Genomic DNA, 11,029 nt, shown 5'->3' on the forward strand with positions numbered 1-11,029 from the left:
CACACACACACACACACGCACACACACACACACAAATATTGTTCAGTACAATGGCAAATAGGACCGGCAACTGCAAATACAGCCTCATTTCCATGCTCACACACACTCAAAGTAATCAGTGATCAACATCATGCAACACATTTAGGTAATCTGCCTCCAACCAGTGTTAATCTTGAACATACAAGATGAGCTGTGTAATCTGGATTTACAGTGGCACTATACTGCCAGATTACAGGCAGAAATATACAGATTACAAACTTTCCCACGGACGTTGCACCTTGTTAATTTGTGTGTTATTACCTGCTTCTGTAGTGGAGATCTCTCCCGTGTTAGGATCGATCTGGAACAGGAGGATGTGGTGATTGTTGGGGATCTGGCTCACCAGGCTGTAGCTCAGATGAGCGTTGGGAGTCTGTGGGTCATCTTGATCCAACGCAAACACACGGGTAAATGGGATACCTGAAACAACAGACAAAAGTGATGTTAAAGTCTTACCACAGTTAGATGATAGTCCGAGTATTACAAAACAGAGAACTATAATGACTGGATGTCAGTAAACATATAATATTGCTTAACCAACTTGCATGGCAGGAATTCTTTACGTGGTAGATTTAAAGAACCAAAATTTGGCTGCAAACTTGGTTGAGCTGTGCTTCAAATTGAACATTAAGTCACCTAATCTCTTCGTCAAAGTTAGCTTGTCATTGCATAGTAATACAGCTATAATGAGGGACATTTTGTCTTGTTCATGCGTCCTAGACAGCACCTACATCAAATAAACGAGAGCCCACTGGCAAATAGAAACTTTACACCTAATAGAAACCTTGTACCTCCTTTAAATCTAGGTAGATATTTTATTTATCCCCAGAGGAAAATGCACATGTTGCAGCAGTAGCACACAAACAAAACCATATTGAACAAAGAATAGTGCAAAAAAACAAATAGCAAAACACATGTACTAATAATAGAGTTAAAAGCAAAGTAAGTTCAAATTAATAAAGTATACCCAAGACTTGTTTTCTATCACTTCAAATGGAAATATTCTAGATGTTTTATGAATAAGCTCATTCACATTTCCCTGACATACTTTTGGAAACATTTTCCATTATCTTTGCTAGAATTTGAAATAAAAAACTGTGGGTTTGAACTAAGTTTGGCTACACAGTTTGAGTTAGTAATAATTGATCCACCAGCAGGGCTGAAGAGCTTAATCCAAGAATCATGTTTTCTTTTCATTCTTTCCAGGTTTTTGTTGTTGTTTTCTCATGGTGTAGCTTTGAAACTCAATGCTGTTTGGATGCACGTGCATGTAGAGGACACAATACACGGTCCTCATTTCTCCTTTTCTAAGAGGTGTCACACAATTCCTCTGATCTACAGATCATTCACTTCATAGTACAAAAGGTTCCATTGTTGTTGCCTGTGAAGGTTATATAATAAATAATAATTAATAAATCCCACAAGGGAAATTACAATTACAAACATTGTTAGAATACACATTACACACACGCTTGAAATACACACACATGCTCAGTACCTATACATGCACTAATGTCAGAGAGAGGTCAGAGTGAGTGGGCTGCAGCTGTCAATGGATAGGCACCACAAGCAATTGGGGGTTCAGTGCCAAGCTGGACTGGCACCCACCAGTCCACCACCATATTTTGGCCCTGTATGAGGACTTGAACCAGCAACCACTCAGTTGCTAACCCAACTCCCTCCAGACTTGAGCTACTGCCGCCCCAAATGTGTGGCTGTATATTAGTGTGAACAACCTGTACATCACTGTTCTATGGCCACTGTATACATTTTCATCTATGCCACTGTTTGTTGTAACAGTTCCCTCCCCTTTTTTTTGAGTACTTATATTACACACCTGCGCCATTGTTTTCTCTGACCACAGCTGTGTAGGTGCTCTGGTTGAAGTAAGGAGCATTGTTGTTGATGTCCAACACATTTATGGTCACATAAACTGGGCCATCAACAACTTCATCACCTGCCAGCGCCTCCACCTGAATATAGCCACACACACAAACACAAGTATGTATAAATACATGTTTTATTGCTACCACAATGCAAAAGTATGATTTTCTGGTTTTATGAGGACCATGTTACCATGATAATGTAATGGTCATCTCGAGACCAGTCCAGAGGCTTCTCCAGGTATAGCCACCCATCTTTTGAAATCCTAATGTCTTCCTTGCCTTCTCCACTCAACCTGAAATCACTAACACCTGGATGGGTCACCTGAAACTATGGAGTGAAAGATGGGGAGGAAGGGAAAACAATTTAAAGACAGATTAATGTATAGCCTTTTGACACTTAATGTGATCACAGTCTTGTTCAGAGTTTGTCAACCTAGGGGGCCTGCCCCTTCTAAAGGATCATTAGATAAATCTAAGGGGTGGTTTAGAGGGAAAATCTCCCTATAGTGAAACTGCTAAAATCTCAAAAAAATCTGAAACCTGTGACAAGAGGCCTCAAGTAGAATTAGATAAGGGGTTTGGTTTTGCATTTTGAAAGCTTATCAGATGTTTTTTAATGTAAAATCTTAATCTAAAGAGTAAATTGCTGTCAGATGAATGTAGTGGTGAAAAAGGTACAATATTTCCCTCTGAAATGTAGTGGAACAAAGTATAAAGTTGCATAAATGGAAGTGCAAGTACCTCAAAAATGTAGTACTTGAGTAAATGGACTTAGTTACTTTTCACCACTGCTGGCATGTGTATAATACCTGATAGATGGGATATGGCACTGGAGTCCCCTCTGGCACATTCAGTGCCGTGTTCTCAAACAAGCCCTTCTTTTCCTCCAGATCCTTCGCACCAGCCTATCAGAGCACAGCAACAGAGGTCAAATGTCATTGAATACACTTACGCCTACATTTGCCCTTTTCGCTTCAGCTCTGTACTGTAGCTGAATGTAGTAAGACATTGAGGGCGAGTTTTTACAGCCCAGTTATTTATTGAACCAAAATGACATGTAAAGTGGGGGAACTCTTCTATCCCACTGCAGGACAGGAGAGCAAAGTCTACGGATAAAGGAATAACGCTTAATTTAGAAACAATTTGCACTTCTTTTACGTGTTTTAAATAAGTTAGCATTTTTCACTTTGTTATCAGTATTTTCTTTGCACAGTATGCTTCAAATACCATAAAAGTGTGCATGCATGCATGGCCTACGCACCAAAACTGTCTGATAAATTGTTCATGAGTAAATCCAAGCATCCTTGTAACAAGTTCAAGTTTTAGAGAATTTACTGTAAATATGTAATTAAGGACAAGAGAAACAGTTGGCAGTGTTATGTACTCACTATGCTGAACAGGAGTGGGAGCAACAACAGATGCGTTATGGGTGTCATGATCACAGTCTGGGAAAGGAGGAGGTGGAGAATATGTGGAGGATAGAATAAAGAAAAAGAAGGTGAAGGAGAAAGCAGGAGGTTGAGGAGGTGTGACATGAGAGGAGGGTTTAAATTACACATTTAAATTTTAAAAAGCATAATATTCCCTGTGCTCCGCTGGCTGTGCTGTCCCTCAACATGTTTGCGCATCCTGCACTAATCCATGCAGCCTCCTTTTTCTTTCTTAATGTTTAACAGTTATATGTACATATTTATTTTTGTATTCTGTATTTAATGTTTGCTTATTTCATATTAATGTTTAATATGTTTATGTATGCACCCACAACAAAGGCAGTTTCCTTGTAAGTGTTACTTGGCAACAAATCCCTTTCTGATTCTGATTCTGTGAAATTCACATCTCAAGCTTGTAGAAATAATGGAAAATGACGTTGACCATAGTTAATGAGTCTGTATAGAAACTATTAAGCCCAGTGTGGCTCAGTACATTACGTACATTACGTTTTTGATTCATAAACACAAAGAGAATCCTTCCTCTGTCCTTGTGTATCTACACATGTACATGCTATCTCCATGTGTGGCTCCCTCTTCACAACCAGGTGAACCAACTACCTCGGTGCACAGGAGAAACTGAAAGTCAGGGCTGACATGCCATGGCAGACTTATTTTTTTTGCACTGGGTGTCAATGTGACGCAGGTACCTAAAGGTCAATGTAGAGTGTAACACCAGTGACTTTGCAGCAGCCCCAGAGTTTACAACACCATAACAGCCTTCATTGTGTGTTTTTTTTGGGTTTGTTTTTTTGTTTAAAAAGAATGATAACTAACAAACACATTTGCTGTCTCTGCCTGACATCCAAAAGTTACTTACAGAAGATAATTCCATGTGTCATACACTCTGACTCTGCTCAGCAACAGTATCTTTGGTGTGTCTCAAAGACGTTATAAAGTGTTATATTCACATGAGTTAACATTAAACTGACACTGCTTTGGATAATGACAGGAGAAAATGTCACATCAAACAAGAGGAGCATAACATACTTAACAAATTTATCAGTAATGTATTAATACATGGCCACGTTTGCGATTTGTGAACTTGTAAATTGCAGGCGAAAGAGAAGGGTGAAGTCAGCCAGCACAGAAAGGTGAAGGTGACATTGAGTCGTGGCTCATGACCTTTTTGTAGAATAACACACTCCTTATTAACACAAAACAAATTTACTTTCACTTAAATTAATTAACGTTAATTAATATTTCTGTCTCCAAGTTGAACACTACCTCTGCTGACATTTTTAATAACAAGCCTTCTCTGGCATTACCAATTTACAGATATCCATTTTGATTTAACTTGATGACTTCCAGTGATGACAATATGCTGCACCTTGAATTATTAACTGTATTTGTCCAACAATTGATTGATGGACAATGTGCCAAAGTTATTTGACCAAATGATTTGGGTGTTGCAGGCCCTTTCTTTCTCCTTTAAGCGCAATGACTCGATGACCTTTGACAGTCTACATTTCAGCTGCTACGACACCAAATCTGGTGTCCCATACATGTAATATCCGCACAAAGCCAGCAAGCACTGGCAACAACCCAGGAAGTGGCAAAGGAGAGGTCGGTTGTCAGATATGCCAACACCTGACGCTAAGGCACTGCCAAAGTCAAGTGAAGATCAGAGCACTTCGGTAACAAACTGAAAGAATCCATCACATCAAACGGCCTGTGAAAACCAACAGAGGCAGCCTAGTTTGTTTCCAATTTACACACCAAAATCTACTACGAATAATCAACATTTCCAAATCCGGGAGACAGAAGAGTAAGGAGACTTACCTTGCCGGAGAGATCGAGCGAGTCACTCCCTAGACCTCAGAGGGATCTCAGCAGCCCCATATGTCTAGTCAAACGTTAACAAACTGTTAACCAGCTATGTTTTATTGGATCTAATGATTGTCTAATCACCCTACCCTCATGTGGAGTTAGCCAATGGGGGAGTAGCTGACAAGAAAAAAGGAGACAGGAAGACCAGAACATGGATATGCACAGTACTGTAAAAGACAAATCCATTATCACCTAGTATTAGACCCTGCTTTTACATAAATCCTCAAATGCTAATAGATTGAATCTTGTTGGAGGGTTTTAGTTGCAAAAACCAAACCGGTTGAAGGAATGTCACATTAGTCAAGTACTTTGGTGCAATGGGCTGCAGGCGTGTGAGTTGTGAACAAAAAGAGAAAACATGTGATATAATAATGAGGGAAATGTCTTTAGAAATGTTCTATTCAGTGTTAAAGTTTTGATTTCCCCTCAGACTTTGACCTGTTCACCTCTGTACTGTTTCCTGTCAGATTTTCCATTAGTAGCAGTGCCTGATAAGGAGCTCTGTGAGTGTGTAGACAATAGGACTAACTGATTACACTGACAATCCAGTGCATTTTAAGACTGCAAACCTATGGGATCATTTTGGCGTGATTCAGCAGGTCAAGGCACGTACTATAAAACTGATAAATAGTAGGAGTGACTCCAGCTTTGACTTCCTCTAAACCTTTAACACATCTAAAAAAAGTGTATGAATGAATGCAACAGGAATGCTTGAAAAAGCCTTTGTTTTCATTGAGTGTTATCCTTTATCTTCGTGACCCAACCTCACATAGATTATGTTCCAAACGTCCTGATGCACATGCTACCATCCTGAAAGCAGTGAGCTTTACAAACTGCAGAAATCTGGTTGTAAACAAGGCCAAGATTTGTGTGAATCTGCAACTGACAACAGACATCACAACTGCACGATGTGCACCTTGCACAATAGGTTTATCTACAGCTTTATCAATAATAGTTAAACAGTTGTACATTTTTATTTTTATTCCCAACTTGTTCGTATTTTAAATTATTTGTTATTATATTCTATCCTATTTATTTATTTATTTATTATGTCATGTATGTTGTATCCTGTTATTCCATGTATATTTTTTGCATGTGTGCTATGTGTTTGATATTTTTCTGCTGCAACACTGGAATTCATCTATCCGACTGTAGAAAAACAGGCTGTGAGTGAGTCACAGTTTCACAGTACCGTTATTTATCCGGAACCTGTGACTGCAGCGTTGACGGTTCAGCGGATGAAGCCATTCATTCAGATGGAGGTGACTGTGTTATGTAAAGCATGGGTCCATGTATGCTGCTCTGCCTTGTGGTAGATATTCTTGCCAACGTGCACCAACACCATCTGCCTGACGCTCTCACACTTCCTGGGCTCCTCTGAATGTTACCGTGGCAACATATTTAACCGCTTTTGCAACAAAACTGAGTATGGGAGCATGATGTTCAAATCTCTGAGCAGTCCCTGAGCAGTCCAATTGCTGTGCTCACACATCACAGATGCAAACATACAACGAATTTAGTTTCTGAAAGTTCAGTTTTAATGCCACCTGACTCATCTTTTACCAGCTCAGTTGTGTCATGGTTTGCTCAAGTGTCTCTTTTGTGTCAGAGCTGAGTCACCCATTGTAATATCTCATTAGTAACATGAGGCGACAGACAAAAACATCAGATGATGTCACTTTATTTCAACAAGCAACACTGAAACATACAAGTAGCAAAATACAGTACAGCATCTGTTATTTATTTACAGTGAGTGAAAAAAACACATTCCAAATAAACTGACAACTGAATAATCATCATGGAAATCATCATACTTATATACAATAGCTTACTTAGCTGGTTATCTTAGCACTTGGGGGATCGGCCGATAACAAATCGGGGCAGGGATGAGAGCAAAAGAAAGAGGAAAGAGAGAAGACAGGACAGAAAAATATTAATGTATTTGTTCAACACAGAAACATCACATCCTTCTCTCAGTTTCTTTTAGTTGATCTACGTTTATGCCACACAGACACAACAAGTCTTTGTGTCACTTCATTTGCTGATTGTCCAGTCCATTAAAGAGGCTGAGCTCAGTCCACACAGTCTGGTTTAGACTGCAACATATGGATGGTGGTGCAGAAATGTTGCAAACACCTCTCATGTACACCATGCTGGCTCAGTGAGAACACACTAAGGTTTGAACCATTCAACTTTGAGCCCTTCAGAAGCAGACTTCCCTTCAGCCCATGGCCACATATTCTCTTTTCTAGCCTGTAACTTGTTTGCCTGCTCAAAGCTTTGTCCAGAGTTTAAAACAGGTGTCTACAGCACAGAGAGATCATGGCAGGACTTAGATTTCAACCAGAATGCCACACTGGGATTTTTCTTTGCCACCACCTTGTCGAGGAAACGCTTGGCCTTCATAGGTAGACTCTTGCGGCGTGTGTTTATGTGCATGCGTCGCTTGTTGGCTTCCTTGGAGTCTCGGCGTAGTCGCAGCTGTCGCACCATGCCGTGAAAAGCCTCCCAGATGTTGTGCTGCATGGCGGCTGAGGTTTCGATAAACTTGCAGTCAAACACAGCAGCACAGGCACGGCCCTCTGAAACAGAAAGTCAACGATCAGTACTTAAATACAGAAAAGAAAAACTCAGTGAACAGTGCTCATCACTAAGAGACAGAGATTGTGTCTCCTCACCGCTGACTGACACCTCTCTGCGTCGCACCAGGTCACATTTGTTCCCCACCAGGATGATAGGTGTGTGCTGGGCAGGACGGAAGCGCCGCAGGGTTATCCGGAGCTCTGAGGCTCGAAGGAAGGAGGCCCGGTCAGTTACGGAGTACAGCAACAGGTATGCATCACCTGTCTGGATGCAGTGCTCCTGAACCCATTCATCGTCAGTCTGCAAAGACAAACGTACACAGTTAGAGAAGAGACTTATAGTTCAGTATGTACAACGTGCCCCAATTGACTGACACAAGTCAATGCAGCTGTTTTTCCTCTCACCTCTGCATCCCATGTGTCAAGCAGAATTATAGTTGCAGGCTCTCCGTCAACCTCAATTTCCTTTTCACGCATTTCATCTGAAATTATACACACAAGGAAAACTTTACATTAGTACAATCATAGACTTATAGTCATTTTGTTGACAGCAATGGGTTGGACATAATCATAACCTACTAATAAATTAAATGCAGTGTTATATATTACTACAGGAAATTAACAAGTGTATGGTGGAATACTGAGATTACACTGACCTTTTCATATTTTATTTGTTTTGTCAGAATTTATAATAAGAAAGTTTGCAATTTATTTATGGATTTGGTTTGCTTTTATTTGTCTAAAACGTATTATAAAAAGAAGACATCTGCTTGTCAATAGTAACAGTAGCCTAGAATGCATTTCAATATGTAGTTATCCTCTTTTTCTCACCTCCACACAGCTCGCAGTCATCACTGTCCATGCTGTCCGCTGCCCCGGCGAAGATGCTGGCGAAGGCCGTTTTTCCGACCCCGCTGGCCCCTAACAGCACCACCCGGTACGGGCGCCCGGGTTCCGCCTTCTCCCCGGCAGAGTCGGTGGAGGTGACCGAGTCTGAGGACGACCAGCTCCCGCGGCTCCCGTCCAACTCCCCGTCGGAGCTGGTGCAGGACTTGGAGCGGGAGATGCAGGCGGGGAACCGGGACAGGAGGCTGTCTGTACGCAGGTGGCTGCTGGGCTCGCGACCCCCGGGAGCTCTGTCGCGCGGAGGGGTGCCGGGGTCACAGCCAGGTGCCGGGAAAAGGGAAACTGGATAAAACCGCGATGGGGGTGGGGTAAAACTTTTTGCGAATGGTGCTTTGATTTAGGAAAAGAAAAGACTTCCCCCCCCCCCACAAAAAAAAAAGAAAAACAAAAAGTAAATGGCTCTTTCGCCAAAACCCTTTTACAGTACTTTAAAACCATCTCAAAATTTCCTTTGGGTTTTTTTAGAGATTCCTCGACAAAAGGGGCATTAAACCTTAAACAAAATCGACGGGGATAAACAAAAAAAACACTTGTGTACTACGTGCTCCACATAAACAAAAGTTTTAAATCGGCAAATGCAAAGCTTTGTTAGTAATCCCCAGCGACTTTCAGCTGGTGTCTTTTTGTGTCTGCTCAGTCATAACCTCCCGAGTGTTCTGTAATGCCCGGGGGGGTTTCCCTTTGGTTTATAAGGGGCAGGGGGTTTTTTGGGGTGTGTGTTGTGTGGGGTTGGGTGGTGTGGTGGTTTGGGGGGGGTGTGGGGCATCTTTTTATTCCTGGGGGGTCCTACCTACATATGACTCACCCCATGGCCTTTTTTTTCCCCGTGGGACCGAACCCGGGTCCCCAGGGGCACACATTGAACATAAAAAACCCCTGCGATAGCCCTGTGCAATTTCTTGAAAAAAAAAAATGGCCCCCCACGTCAATTTTCACACAAGTGTGGGGCCCTAGGTCAGTGGGTTTACATTGTTAAACTCCGGGTGGGTCTTTCACCTGCCCAATGTTAATGTGTAAATCTTAAAAGACCTATTTTTGTGAATATTTTTGGGTCTTTTCCTTTTAAAATTTCAAAACTTATGTTATTAATTTGTTTTACCAAAAATCCCTTTAACCCAAAAAACTCCTTTAAAAAGGGTTTTATTCTTTGAAAAAAAACACTATAAAAAAAATTTAATATTAAATTAAAAAAATTTATTTTTAATATGAACTATTTTTTTTGTTTGTGTACCATGGGGGGTTATATATATTATAAAATTAAAAAAAAATATTTTTTTTTGGCTTTATTTTTTTTGAAAAAACCAACATATAAATTCAAAATTTTAAGATAAAAAATTTTTCAAAATTATTATATTATTTTTTTTTATTTACACTATGTGGATACTCCCCTAACAATTTTTTATATTTTTTTTTTTTATTACATATTATTTTTTCTCTAAAATTGTACATTACCGAAACAAAGGGGGGAAAATCAAAAAATTTTTTAACATGAGATACGGGGACGGGGTTAAGTGTAGGGGGTTAAAAAATAAAAAAATAAACCAAGTTTTTTTTTGGTGGCCAGTGCCATGTGCCTTTAAAAATCATTCCACAGCAAAAGATGATGGAAAGATCAGCCTACGTGTGGACTCTGTTGAGCCATCCCAAAACCTGATCGTGTTCCCCCGAGCGAAATTGTGTTAACACCTTAACCCTGCACCTTGCATGGTCCTACAGAGGTCCAGGGATATAATCTCACTTAACAAAAAAAGTTTTTAGGAAGTCTTTTTTCATTTTTTTTGTAAAACACTTTTTTTTGTTTTTAAAATCGTTTTTGGGGCCCAAATTTCCAAAACGCGCGCTTTAAAAAACATTTTTATTTTTGCCCATCAAATCTCACTGGAAATTCCTTCTTTCACTCTCTCTGAATGTTTTGAAACTTTTCACCCAAATTTAAAAATTGAATTTTTTTGACTTGGAGCAAAATTTTAATAGATACGCCACTAAAATAAAATTTTCTTTTCCCCAAATTATCTCCCGTTTCTCCATTAAAGAATGGACAATCAACGTCAGGGAAGGGGACCAACCAAACTCGATAAAACTTCAGGGCCCTTTCCCACTGTGGCCCTTTCCCCAAGTGTGGCCCTTTCAAAAGGGGGCCCCCCGCATTTTGGCCCCAATGCCACACCTGATGGGGGGTAGGGGACTGCAGACTACGGCGAAAACTACCCAAAACATTGAAGGGGTTTAAATGCAAAGAAAATTATTCCTTGTATCGTACATTACGCATATTTATATGATTGTATTTTTTGTATACAAA

General features: G+C 40.3%; 2 protein-coding genes across 3 annotated transcripts in view; both read right to left on the reverse strand.

The window, feature by feature from the left end:
• The window catches only part of cdh17 (cadherin 17, LI cadherin (liver-intestine)), a 15,363-nt gene extending 9,954 nt beyond the window's left edge, over positions 1-5,409 (reverse strand). The window contains exons 1-6 of the mRNA XM_032519394.1: positions 5,195-5,409; positions 3,314-3,370; positions 2,735-2,830; positions 2,116-2,253; positions 1,877-2,012; positions 301-459 (exon numbers count right to left, since the gene is read on the reverse strand). Coding sequence (XP_032375285.1) covers positions 301-459; positions 1,877-2,012; positions 2,116-2,253; positions 2,735-2,830; positions 3,314-3,361 — 577 coding nt within the window. The 5' untranslated portion in view covers positions 3,362-3,370; positions 5,195-5,409. The remainder of the gene's footprint in view (positions 1-300; positions 460-1,876; positions 2,013-2,115; positions 2,254-2,734; positions 2,831-3,313; positions 3,371-5,194) is intronic.
• Positions 1-9,102, reverse strand: part of gem (GTP binding protein overexpressed in skeletal muscle) — a 9,648-nt gene extending 546 nt beyond the window's left edge. Inside the window, exons 1-5 of one of the 2 annotated variants that reach the window (XR_004332518.1) lie at positions 8,656-9,102; positions 8,230-8,306; positions 7,921-8,125; positions 7,239-7,824; positions 6,073-6,075 (exon numbers count right to left, since the gene is read on the reverse strand). Coding sequence is in view for 1 of the 2 variants with exons in the window: in XM_032519396.1 (XP_032375287.1) it covers positions 7,547-7,824; positions 7,921-8,125; positions 8,230-8,306; positions 8,656-8,686 (591 nt within the window). In the remaining variant the exon portion in view is untranslated. Of the gene's footprint in view, positions 1-6,072; positions 6,076-6,898; positions 7,825-7,920; positions 8,126-8,229; positions 8,307-8,655 lie in introns of those variants that run through there. The other variant, XM_032519396.1, reaches the window with a different exon arrangement.
• Between the last annotated feature and the right edge of the window lie 1,927 nt (positions 9,103-11,029).

Source organism: Etheostoma spectabile, chromosome 6 (assembly GCF_008692095.1).
Source record: "Etheostoma spectabile isolate EspeVRDwgs_2016 chromosome 6, UIUC_Espe_1.0, whole genome shotgun sequence".
NCBI lineage: Eukaryota > Metazoa > Chordata > Actinopteri > Perciformes > Percidae > Etheostoma > Etheostoma spectabile.